Here is a 24,477-nt window from a genome sequence, read left to right as displayed (position 1 = left end):
ATTCCAGGAACTGGTATTTGTCTGTTTGTGTTTATCTTAGGAACACAACAAGGCAGCTGAAGGAGATCCCCCACTCCACATTCATGCACACTTAAAAATCAGGTTTAGAATGCCCTGATTGAACTTGCAATGGAGCAGAGCTCTTTGAAGAAAAGGATTCCAAGCTCAGCAGGCATTGGAGTCACACGGCCATACTACTAAATGTTGCCAAGTCAAAAGTCTGTCTTCAAAGAGAGGGCTACTCAGCTGACACCCTGCTTCTGGCTTCCTATAGGCATCCGGTTGGCCGCACTGAGGACAGGATATGGGACTAAATGGAGCCTTTGGTCTGATCCAGCAGACCAGCTCTTCTTATGATCTTACCAAGCCCAACACTGCTACGAGGGCCACACTACTATGAGCACAAAGGTGGTGCTTTAAACCTGTTTTAAAGGGGGGGTCCTATGGCCACTTCATAAGCACACACACATACTGACCACTCAAAATTTCCCCCTAAGTTCTCAGTGCCTGCATTCTTTCGCAGGAAACACAAGTTTTCTTGGGAAATGAGTGCAATGTTCAGGACAGTGCTATCCAGAATAGATTGTATATCTACACTAGACATATATCTTGGTTTCAAGAGTGTTCAGCCATCATGGCTTCCTTCAAAGAATCCACTGAAGTGCTGAGCATTCTCTGCTAGACATTCCATTTTACAGAACTGCATTTCCCAGGTTTCCTTGAAGAAGAAAAATGTCTAACAAACCTATTAAGTCTGTGGTCTATAGGTATGCCCAAAGACAAAGGCTGCATACGCACCATACATTTAAAGCAAATTACACACACACACACACACACACACACACACACACACACAGAGGAATCCTGGAAACTGTAGTTTACTCCTCCACAGAGCTACAATTCCCAGCAACCTTAACAAACCAATGGTCCCAGGATATTTGGGGGAGGGACATACTGCTCTTTAAATGCATGGTGTGTATGCAGCCTTAACAGGACATTTGACAATCACTTTTGCAGAGGAAAACACCACCCTTCCCCTCCCCGCTATTCCTTACTGTTGATAAGCATCTTGCAGCTTCTGCAAGCCATGGGGGGGGGGGGCAGGTTTGCTCCAACCACACTTTCTGCAGTGGAGGAGGAGGCGGAGCCAAGCAGCCCGCCCACTCTGCTGCCGAGGCCCCTGGGTCCCTTGAAGAGACAAGAGTCACTTCTCCGTTTATACTCCTTATTAGTCCCTATTCTATTTAATCGGCTTAGACTGATGAAGCGAGGCAGCGGCAGGGATCAGCCGGGCTGTTTAATTAAAGGATTGCGGCTCAGCCCTGCAGTTTGGGGGTTTGTGTAAATGAGCTGCAAGTACATTATTTAATCCATCGCACGGAGACGAGACGAGGCATTAATGAAGAAAACTCTAATTAAAACTAGACGGCTGGCAGTTATTAGCAGCATCACTTCTGACAGGCTTTCTCATTTACAATAAAAAAATTAAATAAAAAAAATAAAACTGCCTGCTCAGGAAAAGAAAAAGGGGAAACAGGGAAGAATTTGCTCTGTGTTATGTAATTTAAGATGCAGCAGCAATAGGCGAGCAGAGCAGGGCGGGGTGGAGAGAGCAGGCCTCTAAATCAGGGCTTAGTCTCATCAGGAAAGCCAGTTAGACTCCTCTAGAAATATGGCTGCCTCAGCATGAGTTCTGTTGAGCTAATACTAAAGATCTGATTGGCCCCAAGTGAGCCGATTTAGCTGACTGCTTATTCAGGATGCCAGGCTAGCTCATTTAAGTCCTGATTGGTCTCGCTTGCTCACCATATTTTCTCAGGTCCCCATAATTTTTAATATATAAAAAAATAAAAAAATGTCCAGTAGCACCTTAGAGACCAGCTAAGTTTGTTCTTGGTATAAGCTTTCGTGTGCATGCACACTTCTTCAGATACACTGAAACAGAAGTCACCAGACCCTTTTATATATAGTGGGAGGGTGGGGTGTGGTTTTTTCTCAGGAGGTTAGTAGGAGAAGAGATAATTTTTAGTTATTCTAGAAACAGAGACAGGTCATGGAAAGATGGACCTATTGCAAAAGGATTGTTGTAATCAGGTGATAAAACAAGGGCCATTGTGCCTGTTCCACAAGAAGGGCCAGCCCTACTGTTGGGTGGATGCTGGGTGGGGTGATGTGGGCAGCTGCGGTGAGGTGTCCATATAGGCTAATGCCACTATACATGAGACTTTGAGTGAAAGAAACAGTTTGCACACTGCAAAAAAAAAAAAAAAAGCCTCTCTGCATTTACCATAAAATTAAAGAGCATTTTGCATCGCAAGAACAGGTTCCATTCTGGTAGGAGAGTTCTGCAGAACTGTGCGAGTTCTAGAGACATAGGCAGACAGGAAAGGAGCTTGTGTGCTCCTAGGCGGCACATGTGCAAGATTAAGATAAAAATGCAAGTGTGCAATCCAATTCTCTGTGTTTGCCATAAAATCTCAGCCAGAGAGCTATGTTTCTCCTTGGACATAGCAGGAATTAGTTACGCACAACTTTTCTCTATTATAGCATCTCAGCTTGTTAGCAACCATCAAAGTGCTGAGTTGGGAGTTTCTGCAGTTGCCTGATATAATAACTTCACCACATCCCCAGCGAGAGCGCCTCGATGCAAACTACTTTGGGGAGGACGGGCATGATTACAAGTTACAAGATATATTGTAATTAATTCCCCTACATTCCCTCAATTCCATGGTAAATGCAACTTTGCTATCGCAGCGCTCGCTCTCAAGGGGAAAGTGCATCAGTTACAAGATCACTTGTTGTCAGTGCTTTCTCAAGAGCTCCACCCCTCCCTCTCTGAATATTCATTCCATCCCTGGAGAGATCTGAAAATGGGAGGGCAACTGCATCAGTGCAGCAAATAAGATAAACCCAGTGTCTTGAGAATATTGGCTTGAGAATATTAGTTTTAAACTGCTTCTTTCTGCCTAACCAGGAACCTGTGTGCTGCACTAGCTTGTAGTTTGAAACGCCACTGGTGGGATTGCGATGGAGCCCGAGTAAGTGGTAATTCAACTTATTTGAATTACCTAACCTCTGGTGCTTTCAAGACATAACACATTGAATATTACAATTGCTGTTTCAGGGGAGAATTTTTTTTCATGCTTCCACATGGTATCATTATTGTTTCATTGCTATTCCAGAACATTTGGGCCATCAACCCATCTCTTCCCACATCTATCAGAAAAAAATCTAGCGAGTTCTGCAATATTTCTGTAGTGTGGAAGGTGTTTTGCACAATTTTATGCAAAACAAGTGAGGGCAAATCAGGGCCAGTAAAGGGAGTGACCTGGAGAGAGGCTGTGTAGCTAGAGGAAGAATGCGGCCAGGGAAGAATCCTGAGCACCAAACAGAGAGGGTTGGGGGACTGAACTCAAGATAATCAAATGCTTGACTAATAGGTAATACTACCGATACGGAGCTAGTTGGCAGGAGTGGGGACAGATTCACAGTCAAATTCTTTAAAAATGCAGTGCAGTTGAAATAACAGTTGTTCTCACTGTTCAAGTCTGTTCAGATGAACATCTGGAGCTTTTTCGCAGTATTCTAAAATTTAAATGGGCATTGATAATAATCCACATCAGGAATCATTATTTTGTTTCCAGACCTGGCTAAGTGCCAGTTCAGTTAAGTGAGCCAACTAGGAATGCAAATAGAAGGTGAATGCACCATAGCAAGTGAATTAATGTGATTGTTTTGTAAATAAATAATTAAATAAGATTATCATATATATATATATAGACAAGCTTTTCATCTGCATGCTTAAACAGAGGAACCAATGAAGGCTTGCTATATCCAGTACAGGGGATGCAGGAAGCTTGGTCACAGGAAACAAACGTGGAGAGGACTGCTCTTAAGCTTCTCCCCATATTCAGTGAACCACCACCATTTATTTTGCAGCCCCCTCTGGACCTGCAGGCCTCCTAATTTGCTCCCACCCTACCCACCAACTGCTACTAGAAGCATCCTTGGCTGAAATCTCTTTGCAAAACTTTTTTGGCTCAAGGGCAGGGCTGTGTCTGTGTGTGTGTGAGAGAGAGAGCGCATGTGTATGTATGTATGTACTGTATAAAGGTTTCACAAATCCAGGCTTCCCCACGCCCAACTGCCACCACCAGTTCAGGTTGTTTTGGAAGTGGTGATGCTTCTGTTCTTCACTTGCATTGTCATGAAGCCCATCCGGAGCGAGGCATTCAACAGCAAATTATGCTTCCTGCTCTCACTCTGATTTGACTTCGCATGTGTAATAAATATTAAGGAAATGGCACTGGGCCGCAGCAAGGAGTATGAACACCACCAATGTCAAATAGGGTGCATACTTCACATATTAGTTGAGGAAGGTGGGGGCCTTTTGGAGCATTTTGCCTCAACACTGAATAACACTTCTCTCTATTGTCATTCCTTCTCTTCTGTCCCTTCTGCCTTGAGCCTCCCCCAACCTGCAGAAACTCCCAACAACTCTCATCAGCCCCAGCCACCATGGCCAATGCTTAGGGATGATCGGAATTGTAGTCCAAAACATCTGGAGGGCATCAGGTTGGGGAAGGCTCCTCCAACATAAGAGAACCACGCAACTGGGTCTGGGAAGGGAAAATTTATCCAATTTCATGCAAAAAAGAGAGGTCCCCCTGCTGGCCACTTCTCGGTGCAGCTAATCCCAGCATTTTGGTTGTGAATGAAATGAAGCCTGCATGTTTTGTGTGCAGGTGAAAGCAGGGAAGGTAAGGCTGGAGGAGGAACACAGGAGCAAGCAGGGTATGAATCGACAAAGTTTCCCACCTTGGAGAAGAGTCTGCAGATGAAGACTTCTGCTCAGCGTCAGCTGCGGGGCAGCAGAACTGGTGTAAAACAGTCTCATTCCTGTAACAGAAGACAAACAGGGGCTGGTAAGAGTTCGGCTCACTCACTGGCAAGCTAAGGGGGTCATGTCCTCTGGTCCACATCCACTCCTGGCCACTGATTCCCACTGCTGGTGTCGGTCCTTTAAGAGATAAAGGAAAACTTGGATTATTAAAAAATGAAACTCCTGCACCATGTCAAGTGATCAGCAGCCTAACCCTGAAAGCCAATCCAGACAGTCCGCAGAGCATATGGAACAGTTGTCACAGGACAGCACCATCTCAGATATACACGGGATGTGTGCATGTGGCATTTCATGCTTGGATCCTCCTCTTTGTTAAGATCTTTCCAGAAAATCAAGGAGAATGCTTGGCCAGAAGGCTCCTTGCTGTTCTACCTTCATATTATAAGAGAGGTGGGGGAGATGCATGGCAAAACACGCACCCCCCCCAAATATAAATATCTGAATTGGAAAAGTCATGGGCAGGACTGTACCTGCCCATGTGTCTTGCTGAGCATCTTGTTCAAAACTCACACATAAAATCCATGTAGTTGGAAGCAACACATAAAACAAATTAATCCAGTTCCTTCCTCATACTGGGCTGAAGATGGACATGTCTGCTGTCCATGAAATATGCCTGTCTTCCCCGACTTACTAGCCTCCAAACATTTTGGACTACAACTCCCATAATTCCCAGCCAGCATAGCCAACGATCATGGAAGATGGGAGCTATCCAAGAATGCCTGGACAACAGCAGTTGGGGAAGGCTAGTATACACAAAAAGGTATGTGTATGTTATTTTTAATATCACTCTAAAAATGATTATAAAAAAGAAAGTGAACTACATGGCTTTACATTGCTCCCGTTATTTGTTATTCCAAAACAAAACCATTATTTTTACATAATCAATTCTGCTGTCTTCCTTCCCTCTGCTGAACAATATTGGTAAACTTTGTTATAGAAACCACATTCTGAAGCACCAGCTCATTAAAGATGAGGGCACTTTATCCTTCCAGTTGCTAGCAATTGCCATGTTAATGAATCTCACAAAACCTCACAGTCAGAATCATCAAATGACCAATGCAGTTGAGCCGATGAAACAATCTGCTGGAACGCCACATCCCATCATCTCCTCCACAATTTTATTAATACTTCTAACCAATAGGCCACAATAATTTGGGGCTCTCCAAAAACAAATCTGCAACAAAAATGCTCCTGCATTAACAAGATTAAATTTCCAACAGCGAGTATTATTACAGTTCAAGATCCCTTTCAGCTTATATATTATGCAGACTTATACCCCACCTTTCAAATACTTCATAAGAATGGCTTAAAATAAAATATTAAAAACACCATAAAGTTACTTATAAGCTAAAAAGAGCCAGTCTATAACAGCAGCACCCAAATAAAAGAGATCAACAAAGTTAAAAACATTCAAAGTTTGGTAAAATAAAAAAGGACTTTGCCTGCATTCAGAAAGGCATCAGAGGCAAGTCCACCTGGGGAGAACAGTCCTAAACCAAGGTGCCACCACTGAGAAGACCCTTTCTCAAGTGGTCACGTGCTGCACCTCAGATGGTCTGGAACCTGGGGAAGGGATGTGAAGTTTCCTGCCAAGGATTATGGGATTTGTAGTCCTAGTCCCAGGCGGTAATAGCTGTTCTGCTGAGGACTAGGAGTGTTCACTTCTCCCACTACCTCACCATTGCCAGAAGCTAGATTTTTGGGGCAAGAGCCAATAGCAGAGGATGGGTGAAGTTAGACGGATCTTGTAGAGTCTGCAAGCAATTAGTGCCTTGATTTCACTTACAAGAATTCAAGCAGGAGTGCTCAGTTATGCCCTGTTCAAATTCTCTGGACATCTCTTGTTCCATGCTTCTCTACCACAAGCTACAGAAGTAGATATGACAGCTGTCTTGTGTAGCTGTGCAGGGTTTTAAATCACACACGGATGGGAGGCGCCTTGCTTCAACCCTTTGCCTGCCTTCACAGGATGAAAGTGAGGTGCCAGGCATGGTGGGGCTTAGCAGCAAGCCCTGATCAGGCCTGTGTTTTTGCACAGGACACAAAGTTAACCTAAACAAGGGTGCAGATGTTTCTTCCATTTCAATATGAAGTCTGAAATAAGCTGCAGGCTAGTCTTAACTTTTTACTGTCACACAATTTTCCCAACCCCATTTTAGGTATTTTTTTAACATTCCCAGCATAAGGATGAATTTTGTGCAGCTCAAAAGCTCACATATTTCTTTGTTAGCAGTGCTAATTTTGATAAAAGTTATTCATTTTATGACATTGCGTAGCCCAAAGAGCAATCCTATAAAAGATGTGGCCGTGTCATACAATGCCATAGAAGAAGCTTTGGCACAAATTCCAGGCACAGTCCAGCCTTCACCAACATGGTATATTCCAGATGTTTTGGATGACAACTCCCATATTTATGCAGACTGTGCTGTCTGGGGCAGATAGGAACTGTAGTCCAAAACATTTGGAGGACATCAGGTTGGCAGACGGTGTTGTATCCTGTCTGGCTCTGCACAATCCCATGCTTTGGCCCCAGAATTCTCAGCTAAACCTTATTAAAAAAAACCAACACCCCAGAGGTGCATCCATCAGGTTATGTGGTCCTGTACCTTGGGATGCCTTTAGCTGCTCCAGCAGTCTGCACAACAGAAGATGGATCTCTGCATGCTAGGCTGGATCTAACTGTTAATCCCTCTTGTTTATTGGAGATATAAAAGCAGCCCCTTGTAAGCAATTTTGCAAGTTCTGCTTGGCTGGCTCATATCTAAACTGTAATTTTCCTTCAATAACTGCCATTGACACACTCGCTCCCACCATGCTCGCCCCAGGCTGTATCGGGACCCACAACTGCAAGGGAGAGCAGGTTTTGCCATTTGCCACCACTCCCCTATGTTAACCAGCTCTCCCCATATTATTATGGCTCAGTTTTAAGAGCTCAGTCACCTGAATGGCCTGTACCTGCCAACAAGCTGGGCCCGTGCGCTTGGAAAGAAAGCAGCACAGCCTCCCCTGACCTCCTGAGAGTGACTCACGCCACAAAGATGCTCAGATTTTGCAGCACGATCCTGTGAATCTACTGCTTACTTTTGGACACCAGCATTATGTAATCCCCCAACCACTCCGCCCGCACTGCGAGGGGTAGCCAGAAGTCTCCATGTGTAGGGTTCTCAGCTGCTTTGTCAATCCCCTCTGGTTCTGCACTTTCCCTGGGACTGATGCCACAAAGGCAGATGAAATAATGGGAAAGTGAACACTTGGAAAGAGGATTAAAAGCACACAAGTGGAGGGTGACTGTGTCCTTTCCTTCGCCAGAAGCCAACATAATCATTATTTTGCTAACTGAGTCGGATTGCTTTAAGCACCTGCAGAGATGGCTGAAGAATCACAGAATCTTGGATTCTTGCATTTGTGACTCTGCAAGCCAGGTCATTCCATTGTCTCAAGGCTGCTGATCTCCAAGGGTTTGCAACCATTCCGGGGCGGGGGGGAGTGACCTTGGTAGACCATGTGACTTTCCTCTGAGGCACAATGGTGAGGGTGGAGATATAAGTATCCTGCAAGACCGAATGTGCAGGGTTTCCCATGCAACCACGAAGGCTTACCAAGAGAACCGCAGTTAACTGCGAAGAGATCCTCAACAGCACAAAGCCGAAGAGTAGGAAGGCAATTTATATAATCTTCCTTTTCTTGGCTTTGGAAATGATTAAAAAATGATATAAATATTAAACCCTGAATGAGCCGCACAAGAAGGCTCTGTATAATTCCTGACACAACCTGCCCTGCAGATTTGCACAGACAGATGGCTAAAGATGGAACTATAAAAAGTCTGAGAAATGGGAGCACAGATTTAGCAGGTGGGAAGAGGGGAGGCAAGATTATCATTTCCCACTTCTCCATGTTTTCTTCCATTTGCTGGGAGGAGGGTGGAGCAGAACCTCAAGGGAACATTGAGAGCTATGCTATTCCTCTCCCTACACCAAACGCCTGACAGCTGCAATTAGGCTACAGAGTCCAATCCGTCAGCATCCCTTCTTACCCTAAAATGCTACATGCATTAGTTTTCCAAATAATTTTTAATATTGGTCTTTGATTCACAGAACAAATTGATTGTATGAAGCTGCCTTCCATCTAGCTCAGTAGTGTCTACGTGTTTTTATTTCAGTCTGGTTTTTATACATTTCTACTGCTTTTTTCAACTGCCTGCTAATGTTCTAACTGCTTGTGTTCAGTTTTAAGGGGGTGTAATGTGGCTTTAATGGGGTGATTATTTTATCATCATTATCATCGCATTTTGTGATGTGTTGCCCACAAACTGGTAGCAGCTTTCCAGGGCTACAGGAAGGAGATGGCACATTTTGCATTCACAGCATGTCCTCTTTGGCCCCAGCCTAGCTGAAAAGGGCCATTGCACAGGGACAAGACTTTCTGATAAACAAGGCATGCAAACTAAATCACGCATTATTATGACATACACACTCACACATCACCAGACACATATTGCCATGGCATAGATGTGTACATGTTCACACATGAAATGCACCATTTTCCTTCCATATGGAAGCTCTCCATCTTGTGTTGGAAATGTCATTTGTGTGCTGGCACACTCATTCATTTATGTTGGATTCCACCCCTGAAGCAAAACAATACTGGAAACCTATTGCAAAATCAATGAATGAAATAATAGGTTTTAAGGTCCAGCTTTGACCCTGCTTTGTTTGACAACTTATAAAAGAAAACATCACTTCTATTACTGTGGCAGCCAAGGGTGATTTACCCCAAATACTGGAAAGCAGAACCAGAGACTTGTTAACAACCTTGAAGGTCAACTAGTTCAACTCCAAGTTCAGTGCAGATCTGCAGTCGGTGGAGGTTGGTCCATTAAGCCAAATGGAGGACTGCCCAACCAACCTCACTCTGCTCAAAGCCAGACCATCACCTGCTTGCCTTCTGATTTGCATCCAGTCCAGGAAGAAGGGAAATGGGACAAAACTACAATTAGTAGGCTCTGTCTTTCTTTGGTTCCACCTGCTGTTGGTCTCCTTGCCTTCCTCCCTACCAGTCCTAAAGGGCACCAGCCATCACTCTCTAACATGCAAGATACAAGAACAACATCTCTGATAGACGGCAGCCGTTTAGATATCTGAAGATTGCTATGGTGTCACTCTGCAATCTCCTCTTCTCTAAGCTAAGCATACCCAGGTCTGTTAACTATTCCTCAAAGGACTTGGTTCCCAGACTCCTCACCTTCCTCTGGACATCTTACATTTGATCAATAACCTTCTTAAAATCTGACACCCATAACTGGTCAGGATGTTCCATAGGTGGTGGGGAAAACATAGAAAAAGAGTGGGGCTATTTCTATTAGCAGTTAAACGGCTAAGAAAAGCACAATTGTGTCAAAAATAACAAGCTGTGTTGGTGTAAAAGACAGCAGGCAATAACAGGAACATAGCTGTCAAGTGTCCCTTATTTGAAGGGACAGTCCCTTATTCCAGCGCCATGTCCCGCTGCTGTCCCTTATTGATGGATGTCCCTTAAATGTCCCTTAAATGATGTCCCTTAAATTTCAAAGGAAGCAGCTCCTCTCCCTCCCTCCCTGCCGGCCAGGGAGGAGGGAGGCTCCAACTGTGTTGCTTGACTGTGTTGCTCACCCAATAAGAAGTCTAAGAACGACTGGGGGGTGGAGCTTGCATGCCTTGTGTGTGGCTAGTTAATGCAAGCTGAGGGGTTTTTTGAATGCTGGACGCCATTTTGTTGCACGTGCTGCTGCAAACTTTGCAGTGCAAAGCCAGGCTGGGGAGCCATCTTAAGTTGAGGCTGCATAGGCCTTGTGGTGCATGTGATTCAGATTCTATTCAGTTGAACCTCTGGTTACAAAGTTGGTTGGACAGTGTTCTCGAAGCTACCCAGCATGAGTTTGACCAGACTGCAGGAGAACAGGAAGACTGGAGTGCCTGGAACAGGTGAGGCTGCAGGTCCCTTATTTTCAATGCTGCTGGTCCCTTATTTTCAAATCTGTAAGTTGACAGCTATGAACAGGAATCCTTTCTTGGAAAGGAAAACTGGATGTAAATTTGATTAAAAGTAATTAGCTGTAGTGTATTATAAATAGTGTGGGGGCTTTTATTTTAAAAGGAAGCATTCTATTCTACATGGGGTTGTCTGAATGCTTCACGTATGACAGGAATCTCAAACTTGTCACTTTTTATAAGTTACAGGCATATAAGAAGCTTGATTTATACCAGGTCAAGCTATTTGTCTGTGTCGGCTAGAAGGTCCTGCTTTGGCTGGCAATGTCTTTTCAGATTCTCAAGCAAAGATCTTTCAGAGCATCTGCAACCTCGTCCTTTTAACTGGAGATGCCAGGAATTGAATTGACAACATTCCGCATGCAAAACATGTCTGCCCGGCCTCTGAGCTATGCAGGCAAGCATCAGTAGCAGGGCTAGCCCATCAGGAACTACGTGGCTCAGGCAGCAGATGGAGAGGGTGGCAAACTGTGCACTACTCATTCGCCACCAACAGGGCCAGTCAGCCACCCAACCACTGCTGCAAATCCACCAGCTGGAGAACTGTCCAGTCAAGACTGTTGCTGCTGCTGCCTCTCCTCCCTTCTGCTTGCCTGGCCCCTTCCAGTTGTGGTGCAGATGTCCCTGCCTTTGCTCTCAGGAACGGGTCCTTCCTCAGAGTGAAGCGCTGTGGCAGGTGCCACCCAGAGAGTGCCTGAGCTACCAAAATACTCTTGGGCACTTTAAAATACAAGTTGAATTCCTTTGCTTGGCTTTTTAAAGTGCTGCAAAGCAGCAGCAGCGCAGGCACTCTCTGGACTCCCCTGCCCACAATGCCTTGCTTCGAGGAAGGAACCATTCCGCAGACTGAAAGCTCCAAGCACACACTCCTCTGCTGCAGCCAGGAGGGTGGGAGAGAGGAAGAATGCGGAGCAAGTGAGCAGTGCAGGGAGGAAGCCAAAGGAGAGGCAGCAAAGGAGGAAAATGAAGGAGGAGGTGGCGGCAGAAAGGAAGATGTGACAGCCCTAGGGAGCAGGAGGCGGTAATGGAAGGCAGCCCAATGTCAGTGGCCCAGATCAGTAGCAATTCCTTGGGAGCGAGAAGCACACAGGCAAAAATAATTCAGAATCCCACAGGAATTTCTTTCACTTTCTCCAGAATTCCTTCAGATGTTCTGCGTGGATCCTCCATGTTCCGCTTTAACTGGAAGTTGGCGAAAACTCTCCCCGTAACCAAGAGAACAGTTCGCTGGATTGAAGCATCACTCAGGAAAGCCTTTTCTCTTGGCATGTTGCATATGAAGAGATCAAAGTTTGGAACCCAGCACCTATTTTAGCACCTGCTTTAATCACCATTAAGCCACCTGGCACAAGTACAACTCATGTGAACGCCTTCTTGGTTAAGCAACAGCTATTTCCCATTCACTATCATTAACACTAAATCGGTTTCTTGGGAGCAGTCCCAGCAGAACAGCTGTGCGGAGATACTGTGTCCTAATGCATAATGAGGATGCCCAAATAGGCTTGGGATGAGTCCCAGAGCATCTACACCACAGACCGAGGTTCACAGTCAGGACTGCTTTGAAATCCAGGTTTGCCACTTAGAGGCTCAAACCACTCCAACCAGTTGAGGCAAGTGCCAACTGTGACCTCCTCCTCTTGGCAGAGACAGCCTAGTCACCAGCATCTGTGCTCTCCCAGCCTTCATATTAGACTACTGTGACATGCTGTATGTGGGGCTGCCTTTGGAGACTGTTCAAAACACAACTGCTAGGCTGCTGACTTGAATCATCTCTCTCCAGCACACAGGGAGCTCTCTGGTGCTTATACCACACTGGCTTCCTGTCACTTTCCAGCACAATTTAAAGTGTCAATGCTTCCTTTAAAGCCCTGAATGGCTTGGGGGCAGTGTACCGTATCCAACACGAGCCTGCCTGCACACTGAGGTCATCACTAGGAGCCCTCCTCTGGATGCCTACACTATGGGAAGCAGGTGGTGGCAAGGGAAAGGGTGGAACCCTGTTACGTACACAATGAAGCAGATTTATTTGCTGTTGTTCCAGATTGAAGGATCTAAACTGAAAGGTCCAAATGACAAGAAGGGGCTGTTGTTGTTGTTTTACTAAACATTACAAAGGATTGCCTAGTAGTATTAGCTGTTCCAACAGTGGAACAGACTGCCTTGGAAGGTGGTGGACTTCCCTTCATTGGAGGTTTTTAAGCAGAGGCTGCATGACCACCTAGAAGGGATGCTGTAACCGTGGGTTTCCTGCGTGCATCAGCAGCATTTTGGGCCTGATGCCTCTTCGAGGTCCCTTCCTGCTGTGTGATATGATGTGCTTTGAAAACTCCTAAAGCCCACCCCAAAGCTGAAAGTATGACGGCACCTTCAATGATGTCTGGTGCAAGGTGGTCCCAGGAACCGCATGTAGCCCAAGGCCTTTTTTGATGGCCCTCAGCAACATTTGACACAGCTGCGCTTTGGGAAGGAGCCATGATGGCTCTGACAGGGTCCTAGCGTTCTGCTGCTTCCTTCCCAAAACCTAGTTAGTGCTTTCCCAGCTTTTGGAAGGATGTGGGAGGGCTCTAGGACCCTGCCAGAGCCTTGACCTTCTTCCCAAAGCCCAGTGCCTCATTTACCCGGCTCTGGGAAGGCAGTGCAGGGGTTGGAGGGGGTGTCAAATTTTGGCCTCACACACCCTGCCCCCCACTGTGTGACAAGGCTGTGTGCGCCCCACGGGTTCTGTGTCAAAGTGCTCTTGTGTCCCACTTGTTCTGGGAGGGTGGACTGCCCTGGTCTAGTGGGTAGCAAGACAGCTGTGTTGCTCAGTTAACATGAATCAATAATTTGAAGTCATAGGGAAGCATTGCAGCTGCCTTCCCAAATATATGCAGGTGTTTGCAAGCAGGCTGTAAATTGGGGCTGGAGATGCACCTGCGTTGCTCGCCAGATGCGGTTGGGACCGCCAGCTCCCTATTGGTCAGGGAGGATGGGAAGTGGGAGTCTAGCAGCAGATGGAGAGGGCCACAGTTTCCCCAGCCCTGCTGTAAACACAAGCCTGTGCAGATTCATTGTGAGGCCCTGGGCAAGTCTTAGTCTCAGACCCCAATCCATCAAATGAAAATGAAATAGTGTGACCTATTTCACAAAGCTGCTGTGAGAGCACTCACTATAAAGAGAGTAAGATTGCGGGCGGGTGGGGGTTGGACTGCTTTAGGTTTCTCTCACAGGCAAAACTTATGAATGTAGGGCACCATCATGTAAATTGATGAAAATATAAATTTGCACATGTATGGCTATTAATATTTCATTTTATTGTTGCTGTTAAATTTATTACCCGCCATTCACCAGCAGGTCCCTGGATGGGTTGCAACAATTTAAAATTCAGCATTAACAACAGTTGGAATATATTAGAGTCAGAGGAATGGGGTGGGTCCTAAAAACACACATCTTAGGTGTCAAAAGCCTGGATAAAGAGTTACAGCTTCAGTATTCACTATAATGAAGGTGCCAGATGCAAATATGTAGAGAGGGAGTTACACAACACAGGAGCCACCACAAATAATGCCATCTCCTGGGGGGGGCACACACACCAAACTACTGAGGGTGGTGCAGCTACCAAAGAGCCCCCCTCTGCAGATCTTAACACCTGAGATGGTCTGCAGGGAAAACGGCAGTCACTCAGCTATATGAAGCCTAAGGGTTTTAAACACTGCCATGAGCGGGCTTCCGGGTTGGCGCCTCCGGCAATGGCGGAGCTCCTCCAATCGGGAGGGACTTGCTCCGTGAAAAGCAGGGTCTAACCGCCACGGCGATTCCATAGAAATCACAGGCGGGAGAAGCCTGTGAACTTGGGATTCAGCTGGCACCTTTTGCGCCTCCCCTACTCGCGGGGAAACCCTGTTTTGGGGATCCGGAGCGACGTGGGGTGAGTGGCGCGGTGCTTTGAATCGACTGCTTCTTTCACGGAGTGAAGCCGCATTGCTGCTGCCGGAGAGCGCTGACTTTTTCCTGTGGACAATTGGACCTTAAACAACTACCCGTGAGTAGACTGGAAAATTTGGATCTTCAAATATTTTAATTTGGCAACGAAGCGGGAAGGCTCTAAACAGGAAGTCCGCCTTCCGCTTTTGTAAACAGACTGAAGCAAAGACGTTACAAACTAAAGTCTCTGAAAGTTTTTGATAAAGGATTAAAATTCCATCGGTTAAAAATACAAAACCCCCTTGGAAGCAGGAGAAAAGGGGGGAAGTCGTGAACCTAGTGAGAACCTGCAGGAGAGAGTGAAAAGCAAACTACCACTGCTCTGAACCTGGGAACAGTCTGCCTGATGACGTTTGGGGAAGGTTCATTGACAGAATGGATTTGACAGTTACTTAAAATTGGAAAGATACTGTTTCCATTGATCTCTTCTGAGTTTATCAAAGGGAGGAAAAGAATAACTGAAAATCGAAACTGTTTCTGTGCTTGAAAGAATTGATACAAGTTGAGACTGTTTCCCTCTAGAGGGAGCATGTGAAACTGTTACAGGAGTGTAACAGGGTAAGCTCCAGCTGCAAGATAAAGTTTCTGAGAATCAAAAATTGACCTTGGACTATTCAAAATGCTGACAGGAGAAGGTATTGTGTCCGTATTATATAAGATTAACCATTCACTTGAACAGCTGCATAAAAAGGCAGATGACATGATTTCCAAAATTGACAGCCGGGAACAGAAAGTGACCAATTTGAATCAAAAAGCAAGCAACAATACAGAAATAATTCAGGACTTGGAACAGGAATATACCTTGGTAGGACAAATGGTGGAGGAAAAGGAGAAAGATGCCGTTGCGAAACCTAAGGTAGTTCAAGCAGGATCCTCAGTTCTACAGAAGCAAATTGAGGATTATAAATTGAGGCCTTGCGTGATTGATTCTAGCAAAAGACAGATTTTGAGGATTGGACCCTGGCTTGGACTGAAGAACTAAAGTTGGAAAGATCCCTTTATTCAGGGACCAACTGACTTTTGGGACATGGGTTTGGGCCTGGAGGAGCTTAAACTTTGGGGGCCTATGGATTTGGAGGAATCCTGAAATACGTCCTGAAATACCCTATGGACCTTAGTTTCAATTATGGAAACTTGGCTGAGCTGTTCAGAAGGAAGAAAAGTTTTGTTTGGTTGGAGTTTTCCCAAGATTTGCTCCTGAGCATTAAACAATAAGAAGAAGATCCGCAGAAGGGACTTGGAAAAGAATTAAGAGCCTCAGATATAAGATCTCCAGGTTGATGGACTATATGGATCTGACGGAAAGGACTGGCAGAATCCGAAACCAGGGAGAAGAGAGGGTGGAAGAAGATTGGGAAGTTAAAGTTCATATTTAGAAATTTTGTAAAATTAATGACTGTTAGAAAAACCGTGGAATGATATTATATGGATTTAGTAGAAATGTTAGAAGAAGTTAAGTATAGATAAGTAATTTAGTCTTAAAGGGAAATAAGGTTAAAAAATATGTTATTTACAAGATGATAAAAAACAGAGAAAGATGGAAAGGATTTGCTGAAATTAGAAGAACTGGAGTACAAAAAGGGAGGTGTGAGGAAGTCGAGGAAACAAGGAAATGAAGGATAGAATATGGAAAGGGAGAGATGTATTTTAAATTGTTTTTGTTTTAATTTATGTGTTTAATCTAATGGGTTTGGGTTGGGTTTTATAATATTTGTATACTGTATTGTATTGTGGTGTTTTTTCACTTTTTGGGGTTTTTTCTCTTTCTTTCTTGTCTTTATTTTTCTTTTTTCTTCTTTTTCTGTAACCTTCAAAAGTAATAAATATTATTTAAAAAATAAAAAATAAACACTGCCATGAGCACCTTGATTTGGGACTGGAAATGAACTGGCAAGCTATGCAGCTGTTTTGGAACAGGGGTTATATGAGTTCTTATCTGGCCACCACATTTTGGACCAGTTGAAGTTTCTGAGCCATCTTCAAGGGCAGCCCCAAGTAGAACAAATTGCAATAATCCAATCTGGACATTACCATCCAAAGGAGGTTATACTCGAAAAGTGGAAATTGCCCAAAGACGTGCTCCGACCATAATGCGGTGAAGATGGAGATGAAACTAACATCAACCGGTTCCTTCAGATGGAGGATGAATGACACCTTATTTAGAGATCAAGAGGTTATCAAGAAGGCCCAAAAAACCTTGAGAGACTATTTTGAGATAAATTTGAATACTACAGTTGAAAAAAGAGTAATCTGGGATGCAAGCAAAGCGGTCATGAGAGGGTTTCTGATTCAACAGAATGCAATAAAGAAGAGAATTCAAAATGAGAAAAAAGATAAAATCTTGGGAAAAACAAAAGAAGGAGAGAAGAAATTAAGAGCAAAACCAAAGTCGCAAGAGATTCTGAGAGAAATAAAGTTACATCAAGTACAATATATGAAAATGATAAATCAGGAAGTAGAATGGAAAATCAAGCAGATGAGACAAAAGACATTTGAATCGGCTAATAAATGTGGGAAACTGCTAGCTTGGCAGATGAAAAGAAGACAAAAATTAAACACTATCACAAACCTGGATGTGGATGGAAAGAACATACAGAATCCATTGGAGATTAGAAAGTGCTTCCAGAGATACTTTAAACAACTATATACACAAGGGCCACAGAAAGAGACTGACATAGACCAATTTTTAAGAACAAATGGACTACAAAAAATCTCTCAAGAAAACAAGATAATGCTGAACCATAAAATCACAGAACAGGAGGTAGAAGGTGCCATTCAGAACATGCAGTTGGGTAAATCTCCAGGGCCGGATGGTTTAACCTCCAAATACTATAGATCTTTGAAAGATTGGTTAATTCAGCCACTAAAGGAGGTCTGTAATGAAATTTTGGAGGGGGAAAAGGCGCCAGAGTCGTGGAAGGAAGCGTATATTACACTTATACCGAAAACTGAGTCGGAAAAGACACAACTCAAGAACTACCGCCCCATGTCCCTGCTTAATGTGGATTTTTGCTGATATCTTGGCTAACAGATTAAAAAAGGTATTAGTTGAAGAGATACATAAAGACCAAGCTGGCTTTCTCCCAGGTAGACACTTGTCTGACAACATGAGGAACATAATTAACATTTTGGAGAAGTTGCAAGTGAACATTAATACTAAAGCAGTTTTAATTTTTATAGATGCGGAGAAAGCCTTCGACAATATTTCTTGGAATTTTATGAAGAAAAATCTTCAGGGAATGGGGGTAGGTCAAGGGTTTGAAAATGGTATAAGTGCAATTTACTCAGAACAAAAGGCTAAGTTAATAGTCAATAATGTGATGACAGAGGAATTTAAGATAGAGAAAGGGACACGACAAGGCTGCCCAATTTCCCCATTGCTTTTTATTTCGGTTCTGGAGGTTTTGCTGAATATGATTAGAAGAGACCAGCTGATTAAAGGTATTCAGGTCGGAGCCAAATAATACAAATTGAAAGCTTTTGCAGATGACCTAGTTTTGACGTTACAGGAGCCAGAATCTAGTACGAAAAGAGTATTAGAAATGATTCAAGAATTTGGTCATGTGGCAGGATTTAAGTTGAACAAGTCAAAAACTAAAGTGCTTGAGAAAAAAATTACACCAATTGAGAAAGAGAGGTTTCAGAAGGAGACAGGTTTAACATTGGTTAAGAAAGTTAAATATTTGGGGGTTAATATGACTGCTAAGAATTTAAACTTATTTAAAAATAACTACGAGAAATGTTGGATAGAAGTGAAAAAAGATTTGGAAATTTGGTCAAATTTGAAGCTTTCCTTGTTGGGTCGAATTGCAACTATAAAGATGAATGTATTGCCAAAAATGTTATTTTTGTTTCAGTCATTGCAAATTTTGGACAAGATGGACTGTTTCAAGAAGTGGCAGAAATATATTTCTAGATTTTTGTCTGGCAGGGCAAGAAGCCCAGAATAAAATTTAAAATACTAACTGACGCAAAGGAAAGAGGTGGATTTGCCCTGCCGGGCCTTAAACTTTACTATGAATCAGCAGCATTCTGCTGGTTGAAAGATTGGCTGCTTCTTGAGAACACAGACATTTTGGACTTAGAAGGTTTCAATAATGTTTTTGGGTGGCATGCATATTTGTGGTACGACAAGGTTAAAGCACATAAAGCATTTAAAAACCATATTGTCAGGAAAGCATTGTTTAATGTCTGGATAAGATACAAAGACTTATTGGAAAATAAAACCCCAAGGTGGTTGTCACCAATGGAAGCAAAGGCTCAGAAAAAGCTCAATATGGAGGCCAATTGGCCGAAATATTGGGAAATTTTGGAACAGGAGGGAAATAGACTAAAACTGCAGAGCTTTGAGAAACTAAAAAACAAAGTGCGAGATTGGCTACATTATTATCAGATAATGGAGGCATATAATTTGGATAAGAAAATCGGCTTCCAGGTGGAAAAATCAAAATTAGAAACAGAACTGTTAGAACCCAAAACTAAGATTTTGTCAAAGATGTATAACTTGCTGTTGAAATGGAATACTCAGGATGAAACGGTGAAATCTGCTATGATTAAATGGGCACAAGATGTTGGACATAACATTATGTTTGCTGACTGGGAACAGTTGTGGACCACTGGTATGAAATTTACGGCATGTAATGCCTTAAGAGAGAATATTATGAAAATGATATACAGGTGGTACATGACACCAGTCAAGCTTGCAAAAATATATCATTTGCCCGATAATAAATGTTGGAAATGTAAAGAAAATGAAGGTACATTCTTTCACCTTTGGTGGACGTGCCCAAAGATTAAGGCTTTCTGGGAGATGATCTATAATGAAATGAAAAAGGTATTTAAATATACCTTCCTGAAGAAACCAGAGGCCTTCCTCCTGGGCATAGTTGGCCAATTGGTGCCAAAGAAGGATAGAACTTTATGTATGCAACAACAGCAGCAAGAATACTTATTGCAAAGTATTGGAAGACACAAGATTTACCCACCCTGGAAGAGTGGCAGATGAAGGTGATGGATTATATGGAATTGGCGGAAATGACTGGCAGAATCCGAGACCTGGGAGAAGAGTTGGTGGAAGAAGACTGGAAGAAATTTAAAGACTATCTTCAGAAATATTGTAAAATTAATGAATGTTAAAATGATGTTGGATTGAAAATAAGTGGCATTAGCAACAAAGTTAATAAGAATATGCAAAAATGAATTGATAAATGGATGAAAATATAGAGTTAAAAAATGTTAAGATACAGAGTTAAGATAAATGAAAGAGGGCAAGGATTTGCTGATTTGATTATGTAAATGGGAATACAAAAAGGGGAGGTGTGAGGAGGTCCAAGAATCAAGCAAAGGAGTTTAAAGCTATGAAAAACAGTTTTGTTTTTAAATTTACTCTTACTTTTTTCTTGTTTTTTGTATGTTGTATTTTTTATTTTTTTTTCTTTTGTGTATTTTTGCATTCATGTTTTTGTAAAACTTTAATAAATATTTCTTTAAAAAAAAACAAAGGAGGTTATAGCTCATGAAGTAGCCATAGCTGGAAACAGATATGGCTAGCCATTGAGACCACCTGGGCCTCAAGGGACAATGTTGGATCCAAGAGTACATCCAAGCTAAGAACCTGCTCCTTCAAGGGAAGTGCAACCCCAATCCAGAACAAGCCATCTTCTCTTTTTTTTTTAAAGAATATTTATTAAGTTTTCCAATTTTTTGAACAAACAAACAAACAAAACAAACAGAAACATTAAACAAAGGCATAAATTTCATAAACCGTACTTTTAAATAACACATTTCTCAGACCTCCTCGTACTTCTCCTTCTTGTATCCCAATTAAGATTATTTGTTCAGCAAATCCTTCATTTAAAGCATTACAGCTTGTAACATTACCTTATTTTTCAAACCCTTTTTTCCCCCATCTATGTTCTTATATATCATTGCAACTAGAAACCTCTCAATTTCAATCCAACACCATCTAACTTTCTGAAATTTTGCAATATTTCTGTAAATAGTCCTTAATTTTTTTCCAATCTTCTTCAGCCGACTCTTCTCCCTGGTCACGGATTCTGCTCGTCAATTCTGCCAGTCCCATACAGTCAATCATTTTCATCTGCCATTCTTCCAGAGTGGGTAGATCTTGCGTCTTCCAATACTTTGCAATAAGTATCCTTGCTGCTGTTGTGGCATACATAAAAAAGGTTCTGTCCTTCTTTGGCACCACTTGGCCGACCATACCCAAGAGAAAGGCCTCTGGTTTCTTCAAGAAGGTATATTTAAATACCTTTTTCAATTCATTATATATCATTTCCCAGAAAGCCTTAATCTTTGGGCACGTCCACCAAAGGTGAAAGAATGTACCTTCAGTCTCTTTACATTTCCAACATTTATTATCGGGCAAATGATAGATTTTTGCAAGCTTGACTGGGGTCATGTACCACCTGTATATCATTTTCATAATATTCTCTCTTAAGGCATTGCATGCCGTGAATTTAATCCCGGTGGTCCACAACTGTTCCCAGTCAGCAAACATAATATTATGTCCAACGTCTTGTGCCCATTTAATCATTACAGATTTAACCGTCTCATCCTGAGTATTCCATTTCAGCAGCAAGTTATACATTCTTGACAAGGTCTTAGTTTTGGATTCTAACAATTCTGTTTCCAATTTTGATTTTTCCACCTGGAAACCAACTTTCTTGTCCAAATTATAAACCTCCCTTATTTGGTAATAATGAAGCCAATCTCGCACTTTATCTTTCAATTTCTCAAAACTCTGCAGTTTCCATCTGTCCCCTTCTAGTTCCAAAATTTCCCAATATTTTGGCCATTTAGCCTCCATGTTAAGTTTCCTCTGAGCTTTAGCCTCCATTGGTGACAACCACCTTGGAGTTTTATTTTCCAATAGATCTTTATATCTAGTCCAAACATTAAACAGTGCTCTCCTGACAATATGATTTTTAAAAGCTTTGTGTGCTTTCACCTTGTCGTACCACAAATATGCATGCCACCCAAAAACATTGTTAAAACCTTCGAGATCCAAAATGTCTGTGTTTTCAAGAAGCAGCCAATCTTTCAACCAGCAGAATGCTGCTGATTCATAGTAAAGTTTCAGGTCTGGCAGGGCAAATCCACCTCTTTCCTTTGCATCAGTTAATATCTTAAATTTTATTCTAGGCTTCTTGCCCTGCCAGACAAATTTAGAAATGTCTTTCTGCCACTTCTTGAAACAATCCACTTTGTCCAAATTTTGCAAAGTTTGAAACAAAAACAACATTTTAGGCAATACATTCATCTTTATAGCTGCAATTCGACCCAACAAGGAAAGCTTCAAATTTGACCAAATTTCTAAATCTTTTTTCACTTCAGCCCAACATTTTTCATAATTGTCTTTGAACAAATTCCCATTTTTAGCTGTCATATTAATCCCCAAATATTTCACTTTCTTAACCACAGTCAGGCCTGTTTCATTTTGGAACTTTTCTCTCTCTATCGGTGTTAAATTTTTCTCAAGTACTTTGGTTTTTAACTTGTTCAGTTTAAATCCTGCCACCTGACCAAATTCTTGAATTAGTTCTAAAACTCTTTTAGTACTAGATTCTGGCTCCTGTAGTGTCAAGACTAAATCATCTGCAAACGCTCTTAATTTAAACTGTTTGGCTCCGACCTGTATACCTTTAACCATCCGGTCCCTTCTAATCATGTTCAGCAAGACCTCCAGGACCGAAATAAAAAGCAGAGGGGAGATTGGGCATCCCTGTCGTGTCCCTTTTTCTATCTTAAACTGTTCTGTAACCACATTATTTACAATTAGTTTAGCCGTTTGTTCTGAATATATTGCACCAATACCATTCTCAAAACCATGGCCTACCCCCATACCCTGTAGGTTCTTCTTCATAAAGCTCCAAGAAATGTTATCAAAGGCTTTCTCCGCGTCCACAAATATCAAAACAGCCTTAGTGTTTATATTCACTTCCAACTTCTCCAAAATGTCAATTATATTCCTTAGGTTATCCGAAAGATGTCTACCCGGAAGAAAGCCCGCCTGGTCTTTATGAATCTCCTCAATCAATACTTTTTTCAATCTCTTAGCTAAAATGTCAGCAGAACAAGCCATCTTCTCACCTCCTGGGCTCAAGAACTGGGAACACATACCACCTCTATCTTTTCAGGACTAAATTTTGATTTGTTGGCCACATCCAGCCCAAACACCTGTCCAGCACCTCAGCCATCTCTCCTGTTTCCCATGGAACAAAGAAATATAGATGAGTGTTGTTTGCATGTTGGGGATACTTCACTTCAATCTTCTGATGACAGCACCTAGCAGTTTCATATGGATGGGGAACACCATGGTATTGGACAGTAAAGGTAGAAGTAGAGACTTCCTGGGTGGCGCCATCAGCAATGGCGGACTCCCTCTGAACCGGAGGGACCAGCTCCGCGCGAAACGGGTCTTTTCCGCTACGGCGAAGCGGGGACCCTTTAAAAAATCACAGGCGGATGAAGCCTGTGACCATGGGACTCGGCGGGCACCTTTAGCGCCCTCCCCAACCCACAAAGGAACCCATAAACGGGCTCCGAAGCGAAGAGGGGGAAGTGGCGCGGTGCTGTGAGTCTACTGCTTTTTCCGTAGAGCGAAGCCGCATAGCCGTTGCCGGAGAGCGCTGCCTTTTTCCTGGGACAATTTGGCATCTAAAGAATCACCCGTGAGTACTTAAAACTCGAACAATTGGACTTTAAATAAGGATTGGCCAGTAGAGAGGAATTGGACTTAAAATTTACTTCAATTTGGTACTGAAACGGGAAGGTCTAAACAGGAAGTCAGCCTTCCGTTTCTTTGTAGTCAGAATAAAGCAAAGACAACGTAACTAGAGCATAGAAATTCACTTTTAAAGGATTGGCTTTCATCATTTAAAATCGTGGACCCCCCCCCTTCGGTAGCAGGAGAAGAAGGGGGACCTCTTTTTGGATTGTTTAAACCTGCAGAAGTGAGCTTAAAGTAAAGTAACTTTCCACCATCCTGATCCTGGAGCGGAGTGTCAGGACTGACGTTTGAAGCTCATTGACCAGAGACAAATGTTTTTGACAGATAGCTAAAAGAAAAGTAACATAGTGACTCCATTGTTTCCTTTCGCATTTCAAAGGAACAAATATTGACTGAATATTTTAAAAAAGAAACTTTGTTGCTATTGTTCTTAAAAGAAAAAATAAACAAGTTGTCCCCCTAGAGCAGGGGTGTCAAACTCAAATTCATCGGGGGCCGCATCAGCAGTTTGGTCACCCTCAAAGGGCCGGTTGTATCTGTAGGACTATATGTCCACTCAATATAAAAACAAGTGGAGGTTTCCTGAATGCATGTAAAGTGAAGTTTTCCTGTGTAGAACGGTCGGCGCCGCTAGAGGGCAGACGTTCTCTGGCTTGTAGGCTGCCGCGCATGCACTGAAGAGGCGGCTTTCTTGTGTCAAAAAAAAAAAGCGATAATAAGAGGTGAAGGCTGGCGGCCGGCGGCGGCTACACAGGCCACATGACGAGGTCTGGCGGGCCGGATTCGGCCCGCGGCCCTTGTGTTTGACACCCGTGCCCTAGAGGGAGACTGTG

General features: G+C 43.0%; 1 protein-coding gene across 7 annotated transcripts in view; it reads right to left on the bottom strand.

Annotated features, from left to right (window-relative positions):
• Positions 1-24,477, bottom strand: part of IQSEC3 (IQ motif and Sec7 domain ArfGEF 3) — a 165,057-nt gene that overhangs the window by 82,725 nt on the left and 57,855 nt on the right. For all 7 annotated transcript variants that reach the window (XM_053405189.1, XM_053405194.1, XM_053405192.1 and 4 more), the window contains exon 2: positions 4,819-4,899. In XM_053405189.1, coding sequence (XP_053261164.1) covers positions 4,819-4,899 — 81 coding nt within the window. The remainder of the gene's footprint in view (positions 1-4,818; positions 4,900-24,477) is intronic.

Source organism: Podarcis raffonei, chromosome 10 (assembly GCF_027172205.1).
Source record: "Podarcis raffonei isolate rPodRaf1 chromosome 10, rPodRaf1.pri, whole genome shotgun sequence".
NCBI classification, from domain to species: domain Eukaryota; kingdom Metazoa; phylum Chordata; class Lepidosauria; order Squamata; family Lacertidae; genus Podarcis; species Podarcis raffonei.
Note: the sequence above shows the minus strand (reverse complement) of the source record. Positions and strands in the feature narration are given on the sequence as shown.